Here is a 27,916-nt window from a genome sequence, read left to right on the forward strand (position 1 = left end):
GAATTGGCATGTGCAGTTGTTTCATGATAAAATTCTTGTGGGCTGACTTTGAACCATATTTTCATCATTTCTTTTATTAATCTTAAAGACTTTGTAGCCATCAATCTTTTACATGCACGAGAAATCATAAATGTGCATTAAAATTCCAAGATTATTGATCTTAACTAATTAATGGAGCATTTGCAGAATGACCGATTATATTGAGACACCATGCAAGTTTAAGCTTTCCAAATGGATGCAAACATGAGGCTGTGAAGGGATCTCTAGTACAACCAAAACCTTAAGAAAATATGTAAAATTTTTCTTTCTTCTTTCTAAATGACACAAGCCTGCATTGAGAAATTCTCACATTCGTTCATTTTGCTACGGCTAGAGATATAGATGGCATCGTCTAAACAACATTCAGAACAGTGATGTGTGTGTGAATTGCATAAGCATTCTCCCAGTCAATGCAAATTGGCTATTAAAAGTCTCTCTAAACCGCGGGAGTCAGCAATTTCTCCACACATGGAGGCAAAACCTGCCAGACATGCTGTTGACTCAAAGCCGGTCTAAGTTGACAGTTAGTTGCCGCTAGTTAGCTGCCAAATCTCTGCTTGTGAAATGGTTCGCCGAGTCATAGGTTGGTGGATTCCGGAAGGCCTTTGCCCTTTCTTTCGAATGAGAGCTCGGCAGCTATTCTTGGTAGTCTCACTGCACGAGGTGGAGTCGGAGATCCCTCTCTGTATGTCATGGAGAACCCTCACCCTCCCACCTCCTCTGCTCATCCTCACGTCTTGGTCATCCCCTATCCGGCTCAGGGCCATATGATCTCTTTGCTCGACCTCACCTACCTCCTCGCCACTCGCGGCCTCTCCCTCACCGTCGTCGTGACGCCGGCCAACCTCCCCAACCTCGACTCTCTTCTGCACCGCTCCACCGCCGAGGCCCTCTCCGTCCAACCCCTCGTCCTTCCCTTTCCGACCTCCCCCACGCTTCCTCCGGGCGTGGAGAACGCCCAACACCTCGCTTTCCCATACTATCCCCACCTGATTCAGGCCCTCTCTGCCTTGTGGGAACCAATTGAACTGTGGTTCCGAGCCCACCCATCACCTCCGGTAGCCATCATCTCCGATTTCTTCGCCGGCTGGACCCAACACTTGGCTCGTTCGCTCGGCATTCGTCGAATCGCCTTCTACTCCACCCGTGCCCTCGTCGTCTCCGCCTTCCACTCCGTCTGGACTCACCTCCCCCAGCGTCCCGCAGATCGGTCCTCCGATGACTCCTTCCCCATCCAGCTTACGGATGTCCCTGGTTCGCCCACCCTCTCTTGGATCCACCTCCCACAAATTTATCGTAGATACCAAATCTCTGAACCCGTGTCTGAATTTCTGCACGACTCTTTCGTCGCCAATGAATCCAGCTGGGGCAGTGTGATCAACTCGTTCAGGGGCCTGGAGGCTCCATACCTTGACCATTTGGGGAGGGACGGGGCACGAGTTTGGGCCGTCGGCCCGATGCTTCCAGACGCCGGCCAGGTCTCTGGCCGGGGCGGCAAGAGCTCCGTAGCGCCGGAGAGGGTGCTGGAGTGGCTAGATTCGAAGCCCGACCGCTCTGTGGTCTACGTGTGCTTTGGCAGCCAAGCGGTGCTCTCGAACCTCCAGATGGAGCGCCTGGGGTCTGGGCTGGAGTCCAGCGGCGTCGACTTTTTATGGTGCGTCAAGGGAGCCACGACCCAAGCACGGCCGGAGGAGTACGGCCAAGGTAACTTAAAACTATACTTCTTTGAAGAAACCTTGTCAAAACATGCTGTGGATTATGTTCATGCTTTTAGATGACATAAATGTCTATGCACCAGTACCAGCCGGGCTGGAAGAGCGAGTGCAGGAGAGGGGCCTGATCGTGAGAGGATGGATCCCACAACTTTTAATACTAAAGCACCGCTCAATCGGCGCCTTCCTGACCCACTGCGGCTGGAACTCAACCCTAGAAGGCCTGGCGTCCGGCGTGCCGTTACTCGCCTGGCCGATGGGTGCTGACCAATACCTGAATGCTCGACTAATAGCGGATGAGCTAGGAGTGGGGGTGAGAGTTTGTGAAGGTGGTCAGGCCGTCCCGGACCCAGCCGCATTGGCACAGGCCGTGGTCAAGTTGGTTCGCGGTCCCAACAAGGAGCGTGCTCGCGCAGCGGAGATGAAGATGCGTGCCTGCCAGGCGGTCGCGGAAGGAGGCAGCTCGCTCGCTGATGTGGAGATGCTCGTCAAGGAACTGCGCTCCCTCTGCTCACCAGGCACGGCTGATGAGCAGCAAGGCTGGGAGTAGGATCACTCATGGAGCGGGTCAGCTAGTTTGAAGAATGTGCATTCGGATCAAAATGCAAAATTATTGTAAAAGTAAAGGGGTCTGCAATGACATACCTAATGTTTGAGTTACTGCATTTTATTGCCCAACTTTTGTACTTGATTCTCAAAAGACTACGAGCTCTTCTATGTTTAACCATAGGAAAGTTATGAAAAGTGAATTACACATAAAAATGTGAAATGTTTGTTCATTGCCTGCAGATTGAATGATTTTTTTATTTTTTTTAAACGAAAAGCATTTTACATGAGGAAACAGGAAAAATGCCTGCAGATGCCATGCTCTCTAGGGATCACACTGTTTGACTTCTAAAAATAAGTTATCCTGAAAGGAACACATTTTGTCTATCCCTAACCAATAAGTGTTAGAAGGATACTGCTACGGCCACTTCACTTCACCAGTGTTTGCATGGATAACTCGACCCCACACCAGGCGAATGATTGAAGCAACCAAACGTTCATAATTCAAGTACTGCTACTGCATGACACTCTTTATGTCAAGAATCTGAAAACTTTTAGGTTGAATTTGGATAACGCCTCTAGAAGACGACCTTTTGTGAAAACAACAAGGATGTTCATAGATTAAGGGCGACTTATGTGTTAAGGCATTTCACCGTCACCAAAATGTTTATAGACTAAGGGCGGCTTAGGTGTTCATTTCACCGTCACAAAAATGTTTATAGACTAAGGGCGACTTAAGCGATCAAGCATTTCGCGGTCACGAAAATGCTTATAGACTAAAGGCGGTTTAGGTGTTCAGGCATTTTACGGTCATCATTGCCTTGGAATGGCCTAGCTAACAACCTGCCCCTTTTCTAGACAGGCTGCTTCTTTTTTTTAATCGGCTTTTAAAAATGTACCTGGTTTCATAGGCCACTCACTCCCCTTTAAAAATGGTTTTTTTTCACCATTATTTTATAAACACTCCATTGGGGCTGTATCAGGCTACTTTTCATTTTTTATGTAAGAGTTAATCGATGAACATTCTAAATTAATTAATAAAGCAAAAAAATATTAATGTTTTGAATAAAGCTGCGCACTGAGCCGGGTTATCGATGGGTCCTCGATAGTCAGTTATCGGTGGGTCCTCAATAGTCGGATTCCGCCCAGAAAAGAAGGCACCGAGTGGGCCCAATAATTTATTGGGCCGGCTTGGGTGGGCTCGGTAATTTCTTTAAATATTTATTTAATTAATTTATATATATATAATATTTTATTACTATTGATATTAAAATATATTTTTAATTAAATCAGGCCAGGTTCGAGCTTAGGTTTTAATGGTTATGCGGAGCCCAAGCCCGGGTTTTTGAGTGTCAGCTTCATTTCTATTCAAACGATGTCATAACAATAACTTTTGCGTGTGGGTGAATGCTTTTACGTGCATATCAATTTTACTTGCATAGCAATGATCTTTGTCTTAGATGATAAAACGTTGGCAACCCTTTAATTTAAAATACATGCTGGCTGCTTACCAGCGTCCATCCTGCCCATTCCACCTATCACACCGATACTTACTAATTCTTAACAACACACAACACAGGAGGCTTCCCCTTTCCCAAAAGGGTCGCATTGAATTCAAACCTCTAAAGTGAAAGAGATACGAAGTTCAATTGCTTGGTGTAGGCATTTCTTTGTTGTGGATTTTTCTAAAGGGAAGATAATACCAGGGCGGTGTTTTTACAATAGAAAACAGCCAAAGTAGGCGGGTGCCATAGACATGCATTTTCTTTGCGCTTCTGTCGTTATTAAGCAAAGATATAAATATCTTTGGCATTACAGTCCGCTGGAAACGCTTTCATCAACTAACGAGGTGTGACTCGTTATCATGAACCAATAATGGTGATTGGTAGGCAGGGACGAAGCCAAGGAGGGCCCTATGGGCTCTCGCCTCACTTTAATTTTGTTTAAAGAAAAAATACATTTTAGAAAATTTTATTTGTTTTATATAAAAATTTTAAAAAATAATATTTTTATCCCAATCAAAATTTTAAAAAAATATTAGCTCCACCCCCTCTGGGTGAAGGTCCCATATTTCCTATAGAACGCTGGAACATAAGACAGTTAAAGGATCAGTGAACTTCTCCCCACCAGAATGCATTTTACAAACATTGGCACTCCTCTCAAGAAGCGCATCCTAAAAGCATATTCCAGAGTCCGCTAGGATCCTTCAAAAGATAAAAAGACCAAATCGCAGCCGAGAGAAAACGACATTCTCAATGGTGCAAGTTGAAACACATAAAAATCTCACCACCTGATATCAACATAGCTATGAATTTTGGAGGTGAAGGTAGGTAGGAAGGAAAGCTTTCGCTCTCGTACAAATAGTAAGATTAATCACGCCGCTCACCGGAGAAAAAAAAAATCCGGTAATAATCACCCCTTGGAGGTGGTAACTTGTTAGACCTCATCTACTTTTCAGTTGCGTCTTGAAAATGAATCTCGAACTGATCTTTCAGGAATAGAATTTTTGGTTGAGGGGCATTAAGTGCTGAATTGAGGAAGCAGAAGAAGTTGATAGTCACGGGCGCGCTCTAGTCACAAATGGAATTAAGTCTGGATCTGAAACCCCGACCCAGGTCCGGCGAGGGCACCTCATAGTCAAACGGCTGAACCCAGGTCCAGCCCTAGTCTTGGTTCAAAACTCGCAGGTCCATGGGCCTGGCTCGGCCGCTGCTGTGAGCGCCGGCCCGAGGCCGATTGCATTGGCCTGGCTTTTGCTGATTAACAACAAATTAGAGCTCATCTTCCTCATTGCCTTATAACTCTGTCAATCAGTTGAACAGAGTCACGTTATTCTCTTTCCTTGGAAATCCTTGAATCTTAGAAGGGCAAAGGTTCCCATTTGGCGATTTAAACCCACAGGAACACATATTTGAAACTAGGAAAATGAGTCTCGTGTTTGGAACTATCGGTTTCTTCTTCCCTTACCAGCGGCCAGAAAGCGACCCGACACGGTATGCATTCTTTATAGTGTCGTGTGGCTTTTAAAAAGAATGAGGTCATACTGTGCGTTTGCTTTTCTTGCTCTCCCAGCGCTTTCAGACAGGTGAGGTGACCCTTCTCTTTCGGTATCGATAATTTCTTGTGGGTAACGGACGAGAGGGCCAGATTAACTCAATTATTTGTAGGGTCGCTTAAAAAGCTTGTGATATTGACGCAGGCATGACCCTTCACGCCGCAACCTTCTTTTATCACTTTCACATCTTTATAGAAAAGGTAAGGAAAGAATTCGACCCTATGGTAGCCTGGTAATCCGTCAACCATAATTAGCCGATGGCAAAAATGAGGCTCTATTTGCCAACCATGATCAGACGAAGAAGAATTGTATTAATAGATATAAGCCAGGACGGAATTTGGAAAACTGAAAAACGGAGGATCGAAACCATAATGACGTTTGCAGAGCTATAATGGAAATAGACCGGTACCAGAAGCGCTCTCGAGTATGGGGCCACGCTTCTCAATTCACGTCCCATGATGCCATCCGTGACAAGTACGCAAGGCCATTTCTTTGAATTATTGATACCAGTGACGAAAGCCCGAGCAAAACTCGCCGGATTCCGTTGCCGGGAGAGCCAAATGGGGCAGAGAACCTGAGAAAGGATGAGTTGAAGTCTTGAAGACCATCCTTGATTCTTTCAAATGCTCAGAAAGGGCCACAAGTCCTCATAATTATTATCTTACAGTGCACGTAACAAAACGAAATTCTGTGTAATACTTTCATCGGCGACCTTAGCCGCTTGGTTTTTTCTCACACAAAATCTTAAAAAAAAAAAGGGGGGGGGAAGGGTAAGGATCATTTTCGGGATCCACTACCCAAAACTTACCGGATAACGAAGCGGAACAGAGAAGTAACACGAGAACACGACCTTTGAACAATCTGAGAGCCACAAAATTTCTAATATATTCATCACCTAACCAAATTTACATCTTTCAGGTAAGAACAAACGAAAAGATTGAAAAGGAAAAAAAAAAACAAACAAAAAGAAGGTCCTATACAATCACGGATGGCCATCGCAAATCTACCGAAACCCCCAGACAAAAACTCCTTCGTCTGTGCTTTAGCAAGAAACGTACAAGAAGAAAAAAGGAAAGACAAGGAGGATGAAGGGAAAAGCTGGGATGGATGATGGAAAGACCGGTCAGGCCTGAGATTTCACGGCGTTCTGGAGGAGGAGCTGAGCGCGAGAGAGCTGCTCGGTGAGGGATTGGACCTTGTAGTAGTAAGATCTCGCCTGATCGACGGCCTCCGCCTCGAGATCGCCGAGCTGGGAGCAAAGCCGCTCCTCTGCCTCCTCCGCGAACCTCAGCCTCTCGAGCGTCCGCTCGAGCTCCGCCCGCATTCTCTCCTCCCTCTCCAGGCTCTGCCTCAACTGCGCCTCCAGCTCCTCGTTCCGCCTCTTCAACGAGGTGGGGTCCTCGTCGGCCACCGCTCGGCCCTTCGTCGTCTTAGTGGGAGAGGCGAAGGCAATTCCGGGCGCCATTTTTCCTGGCGAGATCCGGTCCCGGCGATGGAAAATGGAGGGAGGAGGTCGTGAGACAATGGGCTTTGTAACGCTACAAGGTAGCTATTTCCCGCGGCTTTCAAGGAGGCAGGTTTAGGTGCCATTTATAGGCATTTCCGGAAGTCGAAATCGAGTCCAGGTTCAATGAACCGTATGGGGAATGAGGGGCACCGGTGTGGGTCCCAGAGGTGCCTGATTGCCTGGCTGGGGTTGAAGCTAACCAAAACCGCTCATCTGACGAGATGATGATAGCGTTTTCCGGAAACAGTCTTCTTCTTTTCTTGATCCTTTCAGTCCACCGCAACAAATTTATCGAGATTTACCTAATTAAATCAATGACCAAATTCTTAAGATAAAAAATCATAAATCAAAAATTAGTGCCATAAATTAGTTATTAATTGGTGTTAGGGTTACAAATAAGTCTGATTTGGATTAATTAAATACATTGGAGGTGGGGTCAACATTAAATTCCTAATACCACGAAATGGCCATTAAATGAAATCCGACCTATGGTGGAGCCTATAGCAAGGTAAGAGTCCTAAGGAGTGCAACCTAACTGGTTCAGTTTGTGTTCTGGTTAAAGTTTAGGTATCAATTTGGGTTTTATAATCACTATTCTTTTGGATTACAAACAATAGATATATGACACTCTAGTTGATAAGTATGTCATTCTCATCTGAATCCCAAAACAACCCTAAACCATCTTCCTCTTCAAGGTATCTCCCCTTCTCAAAGGTGATAGATATTTTTGGAAAACTTGATATCTTTGTTGTTAAAAATAATTGAATTATTTGAATCAAATCAATGGCAAGCCAATTTGATTGTGCGGGCAATTCCATAGTGCCATGTATCACTTTTTTAAATAAGTTTAAACATGTTTTAAAGATTGTTAAATTGTTTTTTTTTTTTTCTTTCCTTTGTTTTTCTTTAATAGCGTTGAGTGAAGGGATGGTGACTTGCGACATCTTAAAAAACTATGAACATGTAGTCCCACCTTCGTCCACAGTTTAAGATTCCGGATCTCATGATCAAACTTAACTTAACATTATTGATGTAGTGAGGATATGATATCCATGTTCTGGAAATCCACTGTTTGTTTAAACAAAGGGTCCATACTGCCATGCACCACAGATTTCACTGCCTATACATTTTTTTGAAAAGAAACGAGAGATAGATTGAGTGAGAGGGACAAAAGAAATGATTTTCTAACATTATTAGCGGCAACCTAAAACAAGGAGCACCCCCAACAAGGCGGTAGAGGTAAACACCTATTGGAATGAATCAGGAACAGGTACAAGAACCAAAAACCAAAACAAACATAAGATCCAGACGGTAATACTTAAAAATAAAGTATTGTTATAGGAAATTCGGTATAAAATAGAAACATCAAATAATATGTCCACTGACATCTTTGACACAAACAAACATTCAAACATTTACCTACATAAGGGGACTAGCAGGGGCCATGGCCCCTCTCAGCTTTTAAAAAGTTCAAAACTTTATTATAAATTTCAAAAATTTTACTTTAATCAAAATAAAAATTTTAAAAAATTGTATATCGACTCCGGTTAAAATTTTGAGGCTATAGTTTGTTCCTTTGTAACAAAAAAAAAAAAAAAAAACACCTGACTTCGCCCTACCTCCATACTGAATATCATTCATTGACAATTGTATTTTTGTTAGGCGAAACTTGGTGCCCAAGCTACTAATATATGGTGTATGACTGGCAAATGAAGGTCTCATTGACTTACTGTAGTCTGCACTCGATCGGGACCAAATGCTAGCTGTATTTAGCTTCCAGACTAATCTAGACAATTGACCTTTTTCTCGTAAATTCGCAAACATTTTATTTCTAAAACTACTTCAAAAATTATCCACGAAAATTATCCAACCACAAAAACAAGTGAAGCTAGACCTAAGCAAATCATGTTTAGAGGGGCAAAGTGATGATTTTTTTTAGGAGTGGGCTAAACGATTTAACTAACTTATCCGGATAGAGCCAAACTAAACCTGAATTCAAAAAATATATTAGGCAACTAAAAAATTTCAATTTTTTAAATATTTTTTTTCTGTTAGCTGGGGTGGGGCCATAGCCTAGGCGCCCCCCTGGATGCAAGTTCGGATTAATAACCAGATTTGGAGATGGATTCTAGTTATAGATCAAATACAGAGCACGAAAGTCAGCTAAACTAGTGCAACTAGGATCCAAATCCAAGTACATTGGAAATTAAATCGGACCCAAATGTGAATCAGGTCCTACAAGATCTTGTCAGGCTCCAAATCCAAATAAATTTGATTTAGAGAGATCCAACGCACGAAGGCAGACTTGGCAATGCCTGAATAATTGAACAAGTTGATATCAAGACTCTTTTGAGGCTTAGCAGTTTGCGTATAGGTTCACCGTATGTTCTAGAAAAGTCCTTTGCTTGGGCAACAGAAATGCGTCTAGGTTCATTGTATGGTCTAGAAAGGCCGATACTTGTAAAGGCTGACAATTCGTTGTTCCACATGGCTCAATATGTGCCATATAATGGCGTGTGTAGTCTCATTTTCTCCTTTTTTGTTGGGCAATTGAGGAGAGGAGATCCACGGTCGTAACGCGTCGAATCATTGACTATTGACAATCCAATTCCATTCTATGACCGATCCAAGAGTGCATATGTCAACTTTATCTAATTCTTAAAATATTTTAATTTTACATTATTTATTTATGTTTTGAATTAATTTTAATTTTTTTTTAAACCAATTTACAATCCATTCAATTAAATTGTTGTGTTGTTTTTATTTAAAGATAGAATATATAAATCTCAACATGATCATATTTCAGAGACCATTATGACCCACCAATAAAAAAGAGCTCAAACTCTATGGGTCTCACGCTGTGTGGCGCTGGTGCTTAGGGATGTCAAATGATCGGATTCAGGTCGAATGTATTCTTAATCATATCCATTTTTTCATATATTCACATATTCAGATTCAAATTCGAATAAAGGAAAGTCATATATGAATTCAAATCTAAAATCTAATTTTACAATATAAATACGATTATATATATATATATATATATATATATATATCTGAATCTGAATCCGAATTTTGAACCAGATTTTTTCAATTTTTAAAATTTAATAGAATTAGATACAAAATATTTGTATAAAAATAAATCCGTATCTGAATCCAATCAGATATTTATGTATATCCGAATTCGAATCCGACCAGATGTCATTTATTAAATCTGAATCCGATTCGATTTCTTAATCAGATATTAATTTTTTTTTCATGTTCGATTTAATGTCCAATTTATTGGGATCGAATCAGTCGAATATCCGATTCAAATCGAACATATTGACATCCCTACTTGTGCTCCATAAGACTCAAGGACATAGTGCGTATAGGCAAACGAAAATGTTGGCACATCCATCCATCATCAACATGATTATATTCATACTTTGGTAGCTCCTACCAATTACTATGGACACACGAGCAAAGCAAGCTTAGAGAAAAGATGGAAAAGAGAGAGAGACTGGAGTTGTCAATGGATGGGATTTGAATCACCGGCCAAATCCTATCAGCTCAGTCAGATATGATAAAATGTTTTCAAATCTCAACGGAAAATCAGATTAGATCTGTACTCTTTTTTTCTTCTTCTTCTTAAATGTACTCAGGCAATAGCATTTATGCAGGTTGGTTTCTCCCGAATATCCCACATGCTATCTTCAATGTAATGCTCGCAGTAATTTTTTTTGCATATCAAACTCAGATTTCAGATCCTGTTTGGTTAGCATTTAGATGTGATCCGTCTTCCTTTCCATTTGAATTGAAGTTAAAATTTAGATCCAAATACACACTATTTCGTTGGATTAGTTTGGTAATTCGCACATCCGATACAGATCGGATCCATTATCAGCATCCCTCCGAGGAATGCTGATAATGGATCCGATTTTTTCAGGGTTTGATGCACCGGCTTGAGCCAGTGGCAGGTAGGTGGCTGGTCACTGGTTTGAGAGACATCAATATCAATTATCCTCATATGCTAATGAAGCCGAACACACAAACTCATATATATATATATATATATATATATATATATATATATATTCCTTATTTTAGAGCAAAATTTTTTCATTTACATATTAGTGCTTTTGAAATATTTAAAATTTTATGGCTCATGCCCCTTTTTTATAATTTTCTGGCTCCACCCTAAATTATACCTTTGGCACTCCTCAACTTCAAGCCTTTATGTTGAGGGTATTAAGCCTTCAAATTCTCAATGCTAATTCCCTTGAGAAATTTTCTTTTAGATTTTCATCCAGTGCATCGACAGTACCACATCGACACCTTTAATTGAACACACATTTGTAAGTTGAAGTATAACAGAAGCGTCTTACTAGAGAGACACTGAAATACTGACCTACACATAAAAAAAAAAAGGGCGAAAAAATTGGTGATTTCGGGTCTCTTTTGTAAGGATGAAATACTTTTTTTCTCAGACACATTATAACCTCAACCGTTAATCTTCATCGACTATTAAAAACTGGAAACTCTTTACTTGGCGAAGGAATCTTCTCAACTTGAAAAGATTTTAATATGTAAATGTACAATGTTCACATCTAGGATGACCAACTCTAATTTGAAGCTTTTATTTAACAAAGTTTAGGTTCGTTAGAAAAAATTAGAAAGGTAAGGTGAGTTTCTGGAATTATTGTCAAAGTGGAGCACCATAATTAAAATTTATCCTCCAGAAAACGGAAGAACCCGACGAAATGAAATCCGTCCAACGTCGTTTCGTTTCCCTCCACTCAAAACTCCGTTACTCCCGCCTCGCGGGATCCGCCCAGTTTGTCTGAGAGTGTCTCTCTCCCGGGTGGCGCCATGAATTCGCTGCTTCGTCCTTCCTTTCCCCTCAGGCTCCTTTCCTCCACTTCCCCGTCTCCCTGCCCCCACCGTGAGCTCTCCATCGTGTCCTTCTGCTTCGCCACCCAGCCCCCTCTCCTTACCAATTCCCCGAGAAATCCCGCTCCTGAATTTCAAGACTTCCAGTTCAAGAACGAGGGTTTTTGGGAAGTCGAAGCCAAGGAGGAGAAGAAAGAAGAAGAGGAAGACGAGCAAGACGAGGAAGAAGAGAGTATGTCGGGAATTCCTGTTCCCGATGAAGAGCAAGAGGAGGAGAGAATTTCGGGAATTCCTGTTCCCAGGCAGCCGTACATTCCGATCTCCAAGGGATCTCTTCTTGATGGATTGCTCTCGATGTTCGAGTCGCAGGAAGAAGCTGATCAGTTCCGTCTTATTGCGTCGTGAGTTCCTGATACGAAAGCTTGAAATTCTTGCTGCATTTTCTGTTTCCCAAATTTATATATCTTAAAATCGTATCGGGATTGTGGTCGAAGAGGTTTCTGATTGAAACTAAGTTTGTTTAGGCTTTTCTTCTCTAGGTCGATTAATTGGTCAACCATGAACTTCGGAAATTTGGATGTGTTCAATGCTTCTAAGCAAAGGAGATTAGCATTTCCAAGTGAATAGTACGGAAATGCTAGTTGTAACCCTGAAATTCGACTCTCTAATTTACTCATGGCAGTTTTACGTAGACTGTCCTTCGGATCACCGTGCTTGTGTCTTGCTGCTTTTAGGTTCCCTTAACCAGGCTTATGCTATTTTGTCAAAAGCATAAAGGCAGCCCGGTCGGTGGAGCTAGGGACGTTAAGCAGTCCAAAAGGAAAGGTAAGCTAAAGTATTTAATGGAAACTCGTGACCATCAAGTTATTCCATAACGTGATAGAACATAATCAGAAGTTTGTAAAATCAAATTTAATGAAGTTGAAGAATTAAAATTTAAACATTATACAGCAGAAAGATCAAGTTTGTAATTTACCTTCAATGCTTTTTACGAGATTTTTTGACTTCTTAAATACCAACTGTTAAATCTCTAATTCTAATTTCTAAAAGTGCAAATCTGATGAGGGAATACATCCTCAGCATCATCACAGCTCCATGTTAACATTGTTTGTTATACAATTATCTTTTATCATAATTCTAATAGACAAGAAAAATTAATAGGAAGATCCGTGCGTATGTGCAAAAAAGTTAAAAACCTAAGGTAAGATACAATTTTTCACAATGCATATTAGTATATGACGATGGTTGTAATTATAATACACCTAAAATGCTAAATAGACACATCCCAAAAGATGAGGAAATAGAATACAATTATTAAATATAATGATGCAAAAGTACACGAGATGTTTGTATTTATAGCCCAGCTGCTGAAAAAGAAAAAGAAAGAAGAGGAAAATAAGATCTAGGTTGCTGAAGAAAAAAATATGTAGGTTCCAGATGGCGGCAGAAGGAAAAAGGTAAAAAATGAGAAAGAAGAAAGGAAAAGAAAAAGAAAGAAGAGGAAAATAAGATCTAGGTTGCTGAAGAAAAAAATATGTAGGTTCCAGATGGCGGCAAAGGAAAAAGGTAAAAAATGAGAAAGAAGAAAGGAAATTTGCCTCGGACAGCTGAGGAAGTTAAAGAAAGAGAAAGGAGAGGGAAAAATGGTGCCGGTTGTTGAAGGGAAAAAATGCGGGTTGTTGAAGGGAAAAAATGCGGGTTGTTGAGTGCCTAGGTGAGTCTAGGCATCCTCATCGATGATGAAGGTGCTTTCAAGTGGCACATTGCCTGAAACAGTCAACCTACATGGTGAGTCAGCGTAGAGGCATACATACAAACCTTTGGACGCCTTCTATAACATGAGGCTTACAATAATTGTGCCATTTGGAGAAGTTAGTTAACTGCAACATCCTTCCATCCTTAATTCTTAATTAAAGGGGGAACGAGAAGGGATTAATATGGACAGGTCCGTTTATTTGCAGTTTATTCATTATTGTTCATCCAGAGGGAGGAAGCGGAAGATATTCAAGATTATTGCCTGTAATAATGCATGACAACCTTATTTGGTTTAGCTAGTTAACATAATTTGTCAAGAAGTATTCGCATTTGCTGGATAAACATTCATTATCGCCTGATAATGATGATAATGGATGCAACTGCAATTGCTACTGATGTGGTCTCCACATCAGGTTTGATGGTCCATTATTTTATGAGATTTTGTTTTGAACAAGTTAATGGAAAAGATGTGTAAATCCGGTCACTGTTTCTTAAGGATGAATGCTAATGTTTTTGTGCATGTTCGATCTCCATATACTGGATGGCCATGCTATCACCATCATAACAAGGAAGTATGACATTTTTAAAGAACATATTTACGAACTTGTGTGTGGATCACTTTTCATCAAACACTGACAGAAAAGAATTGCCACAAGACCTGTGTTGTGATTAGATTAATGCAACAAACCTCTTAGCAATCTAAGGCTGAATGTTTAATTTCATGGCATACCTCCAGTTTCTGAAGCCTCATGGTATATTCCATCATGAAGTGCAGAGTTGAAGATTTTGAAAATGAACCTATGATATAATTCCGTCTTATTTTGTCTATCATGATGGCTTCTTATAACCTTCTCTGAATATATTTTCCCATTTTCTGGCTATAGTATAAACAGAAGGTGGTTATGATGTATGGAACTAATTATAACAAATTTGAGGTTTTCATATCATATATTCATATACCCAGTTTCTGAAATTGAAAGAGAATGTTCATGAGAAACTTGATAGTTGATACTAAGTATTTTTCGTCTTTTCCACAATAGCCTGCTTGATCAACATCTATTGTCCAAGTAAGTGCTCTAAACTTGATTTTCTACGTATTCAGTTTCTCATGATCTGTTATTCCTTTTAATGATGATTCTTTTTCAGCTTTTCCTACCTGAATATCTTATGTCATTGTACATACATCTGACGGCATGTTGGAAACTAACAGTGTCTTGACTGCAGGTGTCTGGATTCTATAATTCATGCAGAACATAAGGGCATGCTGGAGGAGATGAGAGCAGACTATGCTCTTTCTCATGCTCCAGATATAAACAAGACTGAAGAAGTTGACGGAAATCATCTTCGCAGTAAAGACACGAAAGAAGTTACATCAAATAACTGGAAAATGGATGTACATGAGTATGTTGCACTTGGGAGTGTTCACATCAATAATCAAAAGCAGGACCTGAATGATGCATCACTTAATTTTTCCTCAGACCGGAGTTTCCTACTGAGGTCACCTAGTGGAGATCTGCCAAGTTGTTCCTCAACTGAGTCCAGGTTAGAGAGTTTCCATTGAGATCCCTATGGATTACCACCATAGAGTTAAGAGTTTGTTAATGGTTGGCATACAATAGAAGCAATTCCACATGTCAATAATGAGACATGGCTTGGAGTTCTTGAAATACTTACGAGTTTTTGAAATAATTATGATAGGTTTCACTGGTGTCCTAAATGTGTTGAAACTTGAAACCATTAGACAATCAGTTCTCCTGGACTAGAAAACAACTATGGCATATGGGTTCACATGTAAATGACATAATATCATAAAAAGAATGTATGGGAGACTAGATAATACAGGAAGCCTGGCATTAGATTGAGCTTAACCATAGCAGTGTAATTTGCGCAACTCATGTGGAAGAATGTTAATTACTCGGTTATGCCCTTGGGCATTGTATAAGTACAATAAAGTCTGGCTGCTGGTGTTTGGGACCCTTTATGTCTTGATGATACAATGGGTCCTGTGTATTGCATACCAGGACATGTATTGTCAAAGTCTTGATTCAGCTATTCTTAAACTTGAGCTCATCTTGTTGAAGTAAATGAGCATAAAATTATGGTTAACTTGTTGAGATCAGCTTATTTAGTAAAATTAGCTAAACTGAAGTTTTAATAAACTGAGACTGGCTTCTTACATGAAGCATGGGTCATAACCACCTCTAGTTATAAGCGCTTTACAGTTGATCTTATGTAGCATCAAAGGGTAATGAAATATAGAAGCTTATTTTACAAGCATCAGACTGAAAAGTGATGGTCATCTAGATGCCCTAGGACATGCTCTGTGTGCTTGTTGGACTACAGATGAGAGGTGCACTTGCTAAAGGATGATATTGTACTTTTATTTTCTGTATGCCTGATAGCCTTTCTATTGCAGTTTTATCTAATTTGGATTTAATTATCATCCTAAGCTTCCATTCTCAATCTTGTTTCTCTTGTACAAAATAAATATCTCTTGCAGTATACAATGGTTAGTTTTATCAGAAATATATCTCATTTTAGGCATTGATTGTAGAGTTTCTGTGGCAACTCGTTTTCAGCGATCCTTCTTGAAGCTTCTGCACAATGCACAGTTTGAAGAACTCTCAGTTCATGATCTCCAGTTGACTTCAGCATTGAACACTGATTATCTTTTGACCCTACCAATATATATTAACTGGAAGAGAGCATCTGAGTCAAATGCAATAATATTCAGGTGAAATTGGCATTTATTCAGAATTGTTTCATTCAATGTTTTAAAACCCAGTGACTTGGGACTTGATTCATCCATTCACGACTCATGAGTCATGACTCGGTGGGTCAACTGGTGACTCCAGCTGAGTTTTGTCACTTTTTTTAAAGAAAACCCACATATAACCAATTATCTGAACAATATTCCATTTTCTGTTACTCATTTTTGTTAGTGTAAACTCACATAAAAAAAGTGAAAGGAAGGGGGTGCCAAAAAAGTAAAGAGAGAGAGAGCAAAAGAGATGCCTGAAATATAAGAGTGTGTGTGTGTGTGTGTGTGTGTGTGTGTGTGTGTGTGAGAGAGAGAGAGAGAGAGAGAGAGAGAGAGAGAGATTGGGAATATGCGATAGAAGCAGACACTAGAAGTCGCCAGAGACATTATTGGAATTTTAATGTTTTTAAAATTTTAAAATCACATAATGTTTTGGTTTTTACAACCATGCCATTAAATAAACCTTCCAAAATTTATAGTTGAAGGTGGGACAAACTTGTTCAACACGTTACTCGGCTAAGTCAAACAAGTGCTTGCCGAGTGGCACTGAGTTTTGACACAAACCAGTCGCTCTACTGGGTTGAGCCGGTAGGGGACCAGGCCGACCGAGCCAGCCAAGTCAATAAATTGATTCATTGAGTTTTAAAACACTAGCTTCTTTCAATCTATTTCTACCAACTTTAGTTCCCCATGTTGGGGTTCCGATGTTCACTAGTGTTTCTTATCCATGACAGGCGTGGGTTTGCTGCTGAAAGACAGAGGGGTTTGTTAATTGCTGAAAAATTGGACTACATACAGTCAAAGCTTTTGCAGAGGATCTTTCGTGTTCTGTCAAGACCATTGGAAAAAGCTGGCATGTGGATAAATGAGGTTATTTGATATGTTATGCTATCCTAACAGCAGGGGCTTTAGTAATGATTATATTTTATCTTCATCATCTTGAACATTACTTTACCAGACTTTTGGAATTGATCTTCTCTGAAATGCATGGACATCTTTGAAAATTTTAGCTGAATTAACAGCCGATAATTTCCTATCAATGATAATATCATGATTACATCACATCAGTGGAAGGAAAAGAGAATATTGTTGCTGAAAGTTTGGCATGGTAACAGAACTGCCTTTTGGCTCTCCCCTAAAAAGAACTTTCTTATTAGAGCTTCTGAACATGGTCTAGAGACTAATTTTATTGTCCAGTATTTGGAAGAGCTAGGTAAAACCCGTCACCTTAACAGCACCAGTCGCCTTCTCTCATCCATTACAATTTCAGTGTTTCCCCATGTAATGGCCCTTACGTGCTGTTCCTCAGAGTCTTAAGACAGACAAGTTTGCTCCACGAAGTAACTATGTATCACAACTGTTGGTAGTCATTTAGAGCTGTTTACTACTTTCTTTCCTATTCATGCTTTGTATTCTAGGATCTTCTTCAGGTTACTTCCTTTATTGGTACTCATCTACTCGAAGTGAATATTTTTTGTTTTCTTTTCTATTAGACATGGTTCCAAACTGGCCGCATGGAGTGGATGGAAGAGACACTTTCTTTGCTGAAGAAATATTGGTCAGTGAAATTGCTTTCTGATGATGAAGCTACTTCTGAAGATGAATTAGGAGTTGGCTCTCAGTTATATGATGACCTTCCAATGTGGCTTGCGGCGCAGCGTGCGGTTCTCCGTTATGAAGGTTTATTGTCTCAAATTGGACCCCGTGGAAGATTGTTGAGGAAATTACTTGCTTGGATAGGATTCATTCCTTCATTCCCTGCCAAAACTATAGGACCCAATGATGAGCACACGAATGTGGACCCTTATTTAAGGTTAACATCTTTGGTATTTGTTTGTTTTGAATCTTTGATGCTATGTATTTGGTTATATAATTGGCATTTGATAAATGCCTTTACGATTATTTGTTTCCAGATTAGGAAATTGAAGTGTCAAAAACATTTATATCTAATGTTTAGAAAAATGTCCAGAAGTTTCAAAATAAAATTAAAAGAAACAAATTTGTATCCTTGTTAACTGGCTTGGTGTTGCTGGGCTAGGGTTCCAATTTATGAGTGTGGTGATAGCTATCACATGAAAATCAATCATTGAAGCACCCATCTCACATTAGTTATGTACAAGTGCATCATCACATGAATGCCTTGGGCCTTAGGCTGTGTCTAGAAGTTGGCCAGTTTGAGTTTTATCTTAAGTATAATAATTCATTATGATTATCTGGATGTTGCTTTCTGGCGTGGTGGTTGTCTACCTCAATATGTTCAGGATGGCAATGGTGCTTCTTTTAGAATAAGAAAACGGCCTAGGCAAGAACAAAAAGGAAAAGAGAAGATTTATAGGAAATTCATGAAGCACAAACAGAATGCATTCAAGAGCGGCGTCTCAGAAGTTGGCCAGTTTGAGTTTTAGCATAAATGTGATCAAAGTTGGCCAGTTTGAGTTTTAGCATAAATGTGATCATTTAATAAGATCATCTGAATGTTGCTTTCTGATAAGGTGGCTGTCTATCTCAATATGTTCAGCATCGTGGATGGTGCTTTCTTTAGAACAATAATGTCCCTGTGAAATTTAATCAAGTTCTTAATTTTCTAAACTGAAAATACCTCAGAAACTCCAATGATATTTGAGTTGTATGTAATTGTATAATTCATTCATTTAATGTGAATTGATTTGTAGTGTCCATATGCAATTGTGCATGCATATGCATGTCCATCTGAGTTTATGTCCATAAAATCACATATACATACAGTGAAAAACAGCTGGACTTGTGAACTTATCCATATTCACCCATATCTTACCCGGATTTACTGAGACAGATTTAATGTCATAATCAGTTTCATGCTCTTCCATTGTTGAACATATTAATAAAATATTCCCAGATGATAATAAGAAGATGAATAGGGATCTGAAAATATGTGGATAGACATAGGGATATTGGTATCAGAAAAATAATCTAGGATGGTCCTTTCCCCAGGCCAATAGAAAAAGGAAAATTAAGTGGAATCCTGCCACTATGTATTGTTCCACTTCTCTCAGGAACAAATACTAGGGAAGTTAGGACCACTTTTTTTATGTTGTTAAGCTCTGGTACTTCAATATATTCTCCTAGTGTCGTTGGTCATCGTTGGTCATTGACAGCCCTTTCTAGTTATTCAATGTTATTTGGTCCTTCTATTGGCTTACTTGTCTATATCTCTGATAGCGTAGCAGTGGCATGCTTTGCTGGTTTTGTTATATTTGTGCAAGAACTGTCATATAGATCAGAGATGTATCAACTCATGAGTTTTGGTGATCATCTGGGAATGTTAAATGTTTTCATTTAACAAAAAGCATGAGTATTTTTATAAGATGCATTAACTGAGGAGGGTGAACAATTGGAAATTTGGAATGAACAGATATTTGTTACATGAATTGGTCTCTTCTGGCATAACTTCTTATCAAGGATAACTCTTAGTTATATTCTTCAGGCCTAACTTCCTATCAAGGATAACTCTTAGTGATATCTGGAAACCTGCAAGAAAAGAATCTTGTGAAAATGATGTGTGGAAAATGATTAAGGCTTCCTTCCGCATACTTTTCTCGCAGTCAGTTCTTCAGGTATTTTGGTAACCTTATGATGGCTTTTCCTTATGTTTCTCTCCTTTTTTCTACTTTAATGTTGCTTGAAACTATTTACACATTACTTGGTTTGTTTAGTTTACTTATGTGTATTAAGGATAGCATCACTCTCTTTATCTTAGTATCATTCTCCCAGCATAATCACACTAGAAATTATCCAAATTGCTTTTTTCACATTTTTTCATATCACATGGTTTGTACTGAATAATGCCAAAAATGGACCAAAAACATTTAGAATTTGTATCAAGTATCAACCCATTTTTAAAAATTTTCAAGTGATGGCTGTAACCCTTGCCTACAAAACCTCAACCTTAGGTGCTTGACCTTTTCTTTCATTTTTGGTTGTATGAGAAAGCATCTTATCTGGATCAGGTTACTTTTTAGTTAAGACAGCAGATGGTAGCTAAAAAGGGTTGTTCATAAGCAAATGAGCATCCATGTTACATGGGAATTTTGTATAAATCTTAGTGACATGACAGAGCCATCTATGAAGATAATGTTGTGGAGCGAACTCTCTTGTCATGCCCAGTTGTTCTTGTATACTTGCTTGATCATATTTGATTAGTTCTTTGGTGTTACCTTTAGGGTTTCCTTTCTATTACAACTTTTGACAATTTGGTAAATTCAAGTGACAAAAAAATATATATGATAAATTCTACAAGTTCAGTGAATGAAATTTTGCAGGAAATTTATAAATGTGAAGTTGTACATCCTATAGCAAATGGCTACACCTTGTTTTTCACATCATAATTCCATATCCATAATTTCAGGAGCCTGCCTTCAGCGAATTAATATTGCTTTATTCAGAAAAGAGGGACAATGAAGATGTCAATGGTAGTTATGAGCTTCCTTCCTTACAGATGAAGCTTTATGAGAGAATTCCTATTCCAGATCTTCCTGTAAGAAACATACTTTTGATAGTTTGGTAGATTGTCATCTGACCATCTCTGTCTCTCTCATTTGTTTTCTTTCTTTCAACCCTAGGTTATTTTCCCACACAAAAGGCTATCTTTCCGGATTCTAGATACGGTAAGTTCCATCATTTCCTTTTACAGAATGTTATTGCAACTTAGTATAGGTCTCTATGCAGTGAGAGTATTTTAGATTCAAGCTAAAAGTTTATATTGCAACTTGACTTCATAGAGAATTCACATTTGTAGCTTATGTGGACTTTGACAAAACACAGGTTCCTTAATTTTTACATGACTGAATTTGACATTTGAATCTTCAGAACTTAAGTTAAGCTGCATGGTGACTGTCATGTTCCTTACTAGATCGTTTCACGTGTATGTAGGTTCGGTTGGATGTTGCAAGCATTTTGGGATTGTTGGCATATTTTGTTAACTACAAATTTGAGGATATCCGCTTATCTCCGTAAGTTTTTAGGCCATGATGATGCTAGTGGAACTGTATAAAAGCATTTGAAGGCAAGATTAAGATTTCAAGGATTTTTGGTGATCTAACTGCTCTGGTTGATTTCTACATGATTTTTTCTTGACACTCAAACCATTAAATTCTCAATTGTTGTGAATTGTGATCTATATTCTATACATTCCATTAATTTTTGCAGTCGGCTACTGTTATTTGTAATCATTCTTTCAACTAAGATCCTATATTCCATTTCCACCTTTGTAATGTTGCATATGCTTCCACCGGAAACTGGCACCAGATTGATCTTGATATAGAACCATATGTATGAAGTGATCACCTTGGTTGACCAGGCTGATTCAGTACATTTCTGAATTTACATTCTGAGCTCTCAATATTGATAATTTGATTTTTCTTGTTTTTCATAGGGTCAAGGTTGAAACCTGCTGCTCTTAGTTCTCATTGTGTTGCCAACTTTGCTGATTCATCACTATTTTGGTACTATAAGTACCCTTTTCCCCCTAACTTCACTTATTTGGGGCCCTGTCTAGAAGCTAGTATTTAGCTAAAGACCACAAATTCTTCCATTTCTTAGTTTCAGGATTGACAGCCTTGGGATTCTTCAGATCTCGTTTGAGAGCCAGTAGTTAGACTGGCTGGGCTTGGCATGTTGTTGCCAGCTATCAGCTTCTAAACAGCATTTTATGAAAGTTAGTCGAGACGGAAGATAAAGTGGGTAGTCTGATTCTGGAGTCTCCAACTACAATGAGGTGAGGTTGTAGTTGGATTTTGACGTGCAAGAGTTTGGGGCTTCCAAATCCCTTTGCCATCTCCTTGGATGTGCTGTGCACTTGTCAAAGCCTCAAACTGTTCTGGATATTGAGGATTCAACACTGTAAACAACGAGCTGCCAGAGAAAAATTTTCCCATCTGAAGATATTTCTTAATTATTCTTGTATATATATATATATATATATGTTAAACAAAATCAACAGAACCTGACCAAATTACTGAGTTAGCCTTATCAGTCCATAGTTACTAGATTTCCAATTTGTATTGATTAAGGACTTTTAAGGTCATACGATCTAAGATATATTCAACCAAAACTTGTCGTGAAATATTTTAGATCTGCAACAGCCTTTTTTCTATTAATATGCAAAGTAGGCAAGACTTCTGCTTGTTCTGACAGTATATGTTCTCAAAAGGAAAGAATAATGGTAACTTAAATGCAGAAGGAATTGATATTCAAATGAATTGTGTTATGCTACATATGTACATAACAAAATTGAATCTCATAATGCTTCCTGGTTTGACTTATTTCTTCATCTGTCTCTTTTCTATAAATGTCAAAGTTCATACCAATGTAAGCATTTGATCATCTTATCAGGTGAACACATACTATCTCTGACAGGTTAATTGTATCAATTCCATAGATTATTTCATGGTTTCTTTGCATTTGCAGTCCAAATCTGTGCCACATTCTGCCTTTTCTGCAAACACCCGTATGAAAGTGGTTTCCAAATTCCCTCCCCTGCTAGCCTTGACCTGGTTTCCCATTATTTAATCACTGTGTGTGCTGTTATTTCTTTAGTAATGATTGTATCTAGTGTCATATCATACAGAATTCAGATTCAAGATATCAAACACTTTCTGCTCATTTTGTGAATTCATTACTAGCTTTTTGATGGATAATGAAAATATTTAGTGTCATTTCTATGTGTATAATTCTTAGAAAGATAAATTAATTGATGATGTTGTAGAATTTTGTTTATTTTCAAAGTTACGTTACTAACAACCTTAAAAAGAAGACTGTGATTAAATAAATTGTTCAAAATTGCACATTGATGACTTCCAGTTGAAAAGTTAGCTGGTGCTCCAATAATCAGTCTCAACAGGTAGGCATGTGAGTTGTTTGTGTTTCTATGTATCTCTAGCCAATGTTGCCGGGGCACACTGTGGGGTCATCTGTCCACATGAAGTGTTATGACATGCCTACCAATATTTGGTTAATGTTTGCCTATTACCACTTCTATCAAAAGTAAAATTAAGAAACATGTTTTCATTAAAAGATGTTATAACATGAGTCTGAATGCAGGTTTAGGTCCATGTGTTTTCAAAGACTTGTATGTACATATGTAAGCATGAGCAATATGAAGATTTGTGCTTTGGTGCATCTCCTTTTGTTCTGGTCCCAGCAGCACAACTAGCTGCTTGGTACATAACTATATATCATAAGATTCTTCTTTACATTCTCTACCTCCTCATCATTCCTTTTTCTTTTTCTTTTCTTTGTTTGCTTCTGAATTGAACTTTTTTCATTGTTTTTCAACCTTGTCATTATTTCCAGATCATCTATTCTGCTTGATGTGATTGCTGTAACTGCACTTTTAGTATATGTGACTCGTGTTGCCCTTGGGTACAAGCAGACATGGGATCGGTATCAGGTGAGTTCAACATTATTTGCTTAACTAGCAAGAGTTTAGTTCCTTTAGCAGTTGACTTCTAATAAATTGCATCCATTACTTTCATAATTTCATTTATGATTTTACTTAGGATGATCCATCATTTTCCTTTAGTTCTTACTCATATATTTGTTTCTTTTGTTCCCATATTTTCCTACATTTAAGGTAATGAATAAATGTAGGAGAAAGACTTTTCTGCTTTTTATGGAACTGGAGACAAGTGAATATTGATCTCTTCTATTTATGTTTTTTTTTCATATTCTATGTTACATGTTTTCCTTTTATATTACACCAAGGTGATTCTGCTTTTGTTTCTATAACATAAATATGCCCCTCGGATACTGCATTCAATTTTCTTTTGCCATTATGTAGTGTTTATCATGAAATACCCAGTTACCCACCTTTCTTGGTTTCAGTTTCTTTTGTCTAGATTCCTTTTTTCTGATGGTTGCATTTCTTTTCACATTTTGTATGTAATTTTGGTTTACCTATGTCATGTCTCATAGGTACGGACTCAGGTGCAAAGAAACTCCGAAAAAGATTTGAAATTTTGAATGTTATATATATAGTGATATGTTGATAAGAATTATACTATGAAATTGTTGACAACAAAAAGGTTTTAATAATTAAAAGGATGATACTATTCATCCAATTTAAAGAATACTAAAATATTTCAAATCTGTAAAAAAAAGACAGTATTGGACTTGGTCAAACTTCACCAAATCCAAAAGGTGGGACAGATAAGTTTTTTAGTGACACGGCTTTGGCTTTGTCCAGAACATCTGGTGCTTGTACGGTTGTACCCATGTCCTGAAGTAGGGGAATTGGGATGGATGCCATGCATTTTAGCCATTTTTGTGTGATAGTTTAAGGATATGTCAGATCCTGCTAGTTTTCATCTTATTATGCTTGCATAAGTTTGAACCATGGAACTGCCCAGGTGAGTATTATTCGTAGACAATCTTATCCTGGTATTTCCACGAGCTGCTACAGTAGAGAACAGATTGAATCATTGCATACTGCTAATAATTTTAAATTTGAGGAAGAATGAATTAAGTTCCTGTCTCGAAAGGTTTTTAGTATATCCTTCACACACTCATATGTACACGTAGTTCCTGAACTGAAGTGATGTTTGATATTTGATACAATTTAGTGAACTTGCTGAAGGTGCTAGTTGCAAACCTAACTGGTTTCATCTTTGTTGTTTTGTTTCTTTTACACCTTTTGGTCCACATAGTTCATATAACTTAGTGAACTTGGTGAACATGTTACTTGCAAACTAAGCATCATCTTTTGTTCTTTTCTTTCTTTAACAGCTCTTGGTCAACAAAACACTTTATGAAAAAACTCTAGCAAGTAGTTTTGGCACAGTTTTCTTTCTTCTGGATGCATCTGAACAGCAACAGGTGAGATATATGAGCTGTTTTAGAGTCTTGCATATTTTGCATTCTCAATGGAGTTCTGATATATTGCCCTTTTGTCCCCCCTGCAGTTTAAGGAAGCAATTTTGGCATATGCTCACCTGCTACGGCTGGAAAAACACCAGGTCTTTTTCTTGCTTGCTTATAATCTAATCAATGTGAATCTGTAAGTAGGGACGTGATAATAGTGTATGCTTGTTCCTAAGTACCAACTTTAGCATTTCTCGTTCTGCAGTACTGTTAGGTTCTCAGGAGAATCTGATCCAGAAATTCATAGAACTAACTTAAAATTTCTTTTTCTGTTTCAGCCTCAATTTTATCCTTGATAGTTTTGAAATTGTTGATTTATAAGGTTGTTTTTGGGAAATTGTTGGATTATATTTGATATTTGTTGAAAAAAGGAGGAAGAAAATTAAAGCAGCTGTTCTCTCTCTCTCTCTCTCTGTATCCTTCTGTTCCAGTGGCATCTTCATGCACATGTTGAACCTTCATATGTGAAGCATGTCTTTCTGTTATCAAGGTATAACTTTCCTTCGTATATCTTCTCTTGTGATGTCTAACCATCCATCATTAATTCAGGTATCCTGTAGGAAAACAGTTGCTGATATGTGCGAGAAATTTATGTATGACAAGTTTAAGGAAAAGGTATGTGCCATTATGATCTGCTATACCGATAGGAGCTTGAATATATGAAGTATCAACATTGGGGTTTCATGTAGGTGAAAATGCCTATTGAAAGCGCTATGAACACCTTAGTTAGATTGGGTCTAGTAACAGAGGTTGCTGGTGAAGAGAACAAAATTCAGGTTCTTCCATGTTTGGAAGCATATGAGGGACTGAAGTCACAATGGGATTGTTTGCTTGGGTCAAAAATATTGTAGCTTGAACAGGTAACTTTCGGGAACCTGCTTTCACATGCTGCAGTTTCATTAATGAAAAGGAACTTTCTGAATGCCTTGGTAGATCTTCTGAATTCAAGATGTTGTCTTGCTTCTTTTACTCAGAAGTATTTGCATGATCATGTGGATCTCTCCATAGACCATCTAAATTGGGAGCTGCATTCCAATTTCATTGACTAAGACAACTTCCAAAGGTTCATGCTGGATGTTTTTGTGTATATTTGACTCCATCGCATGGATGAAAGGAAAGTGATTAATGATTATCAGTAACTGTATAGATGGGGATACCCATGATGTAGGTTGGGATGGAGCTGTGCTGTTCGAGTGGACGATTATTCAATTTCTTAATGCATCTATTTCCTAATTTTCCCTTGGCTGCTAGATTCAACTGATTCATTAGCAAACTTTAATGAGTGCCATAGACAACCTGATTTCAAGGAGAAGGCAGCTTTGATCATACAATTGCTGTTTCACTTTCCAGCATCAGCTCCATGGCATGGCTGCCTAAAAATGTGCACGTCTCAAGATGTTATCTTCTATGCAGTTAGTTGGATGCTTCTAAACTGCTAACACGGTTCATGCTATATAGATCCAACTCAAACATTAAATGTCAAAGGAGTGAGCCTAGCATCGTTGCTTTCAAGACTTGATGGACAGAAATTACAGTAAATGGATCAACGGAATGCAAGTAACTCCTAAGGAAGAAGTCTGTTTCCATCATGTCATGTTTCAGGACTTAGTAGATTTGAAGCTGAAGATGTCAACAATTGATATTTTGTTTTCTGTTACGGCTTTGCATGAGTTAGATCTATATCTTTAAGCTCACCAGACTCCTATTTGGTTTGCATGGAAAAAGCTAGATCCAAGAAATGAATTTGGAAGTTATACAGGTCAGTAGTCTTGCTGCTTTAGTCATGTAATAGTTTAGGTGGAACGTAGACATGCTTCTTAATCAACCATTGAATATCTCCTGAAACTTGGTAACAACAGACCTTCCAGCTATATGTTGGGGTTCCTTTTGTCTTTAATGGGTGAATTAATTGTTTCCTTTACTCTTTTGTTCTTATGGTGTCATTGTTCTTTTTATTTTGGTATAGCTTTCTTCCTGATGTTGTCACTTTTGGTTCTGAATGCAGGCGGTCTGAGAAGATGCATAGTTAGCCTAAAGTAAGTTTTATATTTCAGGATGCCCATGAATCAGCAACTTGAATTTGTCCAGCTCCCAGGTTATATCTGGGTGTCTGAATTCTACCAATTCACGTTACTGATGAGGTACACGGTATCGGATTGAGAGCATTACTTGTCTTGATGCCGCGTTCTGCCAAAAATTAGTAATGGCATGAATCAAGCAAGAACTTTTAAATAACAAGAACTCTAAGAAATCCAAAACTATATCAATTTAAATGGATAAGAAGAATGCAAATTTTATACAATAGAAATTATAAAGCGAGGTGAGAGTTTATAACAGTAAATAATTTTCCTCTTCAAAGCGTATTACTTTCAAACGTTTTTACGTTTTATATATACAGGGAACTTGAATCCTACTTTTACCAATACTAACAAACTCGATTATATTTGTATGCCCGTCTTTGGAAATGGACTAGGATGTAAGAGTTTCCTAGTTCACTCATGAGGGCCTTTAATCCATGCTGATGGATGGTTGAAGGAGGGTCTTTAATCCGTGGTGATGGACTGTTGAATGACAAATAAAGAGAAAAATGTGTCACTAATTTTGATGTAAAATATTTTTTTATTCTCTATCTGTGACATATTATATATGTAAACTACTGCATTTGGCATCAAAGACATTTACATCTCTTGGCTTTTATCCCTTTTTCGTTCCTCAAATTATAAGAGGGGCGATGCGCGGTTTAAAAACTAAATTTTAGTGCCAAAACAAGTAAT

General features: G+C 38.5%; 3 protein-coding genes across 6 annotated transcripts; 2 read left to right on the top strand and 1 right to left on the bottom strand.

Moving 5' to 3' along the window:
- The first annotated feature begins 339 nt into the window (after positions 1-339).
- On the top strand, positions 340-2,530 carry LOC116261672 (UDP-glycosyltransferase 89B2-like). The gene is made up of 2 exons (XM_031640452.2): positions 340-1,743; positions 1,838-2,530. Exons 1-2 carry the CDS (start codon positions 732-734, stop codon positions 2,299-2,301), a joined length of 1,476 nt encoding a protein of 491 aa, XP_031496312.1. The 5' UTR covers positions 340-731; the 3' UTR covers positions 2,302-2,530.
- Positions 2,531-6,214: 3,684 nt separating this feature from the next.
- LOC116262816 (protein RESPONSE TO LOW SULFUR 3-like) lies at positions 6,215-6,913 on the bottom strand. Its single transcript, XM_031642323.2, has one exon. It carries the CDS (start codon positions 6,815-6,817, stop codon positions 6,476-6,478), a length of 342 nt encoding a protein of 113 aa, XP_031498183.1. The 5' UTR covers positions 6,818-6,913; the 3' UTR covers positions 6,215-6,475.
- A 4,710-nt stretch (positions 6,914-11,623) lies between these two features.
- LOC116262788 (uncharacterized) lies at positions 11,624-27,708 on the top strand. Of its 4 annotated transcripts, none has more exons than XM_031642286.2 (15): positions 11,624-12,132; positions 14,711-15,028; positions 16,041-16,220; positions 16,982-17,117; positions 17,741-18,060; positions 19,711-19,840; positions 20,632-20,760; positions 20,846-20,890; positions 21,156-21,235; positions 23,577-23,673; positions 25,008-25,097; positions 25,184-25,237; positions 25,692-25,757; positions 25,832-26,002; positions 27,148-27,708. In XM_031642286.2, the coding sequence occupies exons 1-14, from the start codon at positions 11,711-11,713 to the stop codon at positions 25,991-25,993; spliced, it is 2,229 nt and encodes a 742-aa protein (XP_031498146.1). In that variant the 5' UTR covers positions 11,624-11,710; the 3' UTR covers positions 25,994-26,002; positions 27,148-27,708. The 4 variants fall into 4 exon arrangements, with proteins under 4 accessions (XP_031498146.1, XP_031498143.1, XP_031498145.1 ...); XM_031642283.2 differs by lacking the exon at positions 27,148-27,708 and adding an exon at positions 26,117-27,063; XM_031642285.2 differs by lacking the exon at positions 27,148-27,708 and adding an exon at positions 26,493-27,063.
- Positions 27,709-27,916: the final 208 nt, after the last annotated feature.

The sequence above is a fragment of the Nymphaea colorata genome, chromosome 10 (genome assembly GCF_008831285.2).
Source record: "Nymphaea colorata isolate Beijing-Zhang1983 chromosome 10, ASM883128v2, whole genome shotgun sequence".
NCBI lineage: Eukaryota > Viridiplantae > Streptophyta > Magnoliopsida > Nymphaeales > Nymphaeaceae > Nymphaea > Nymphaea colorata.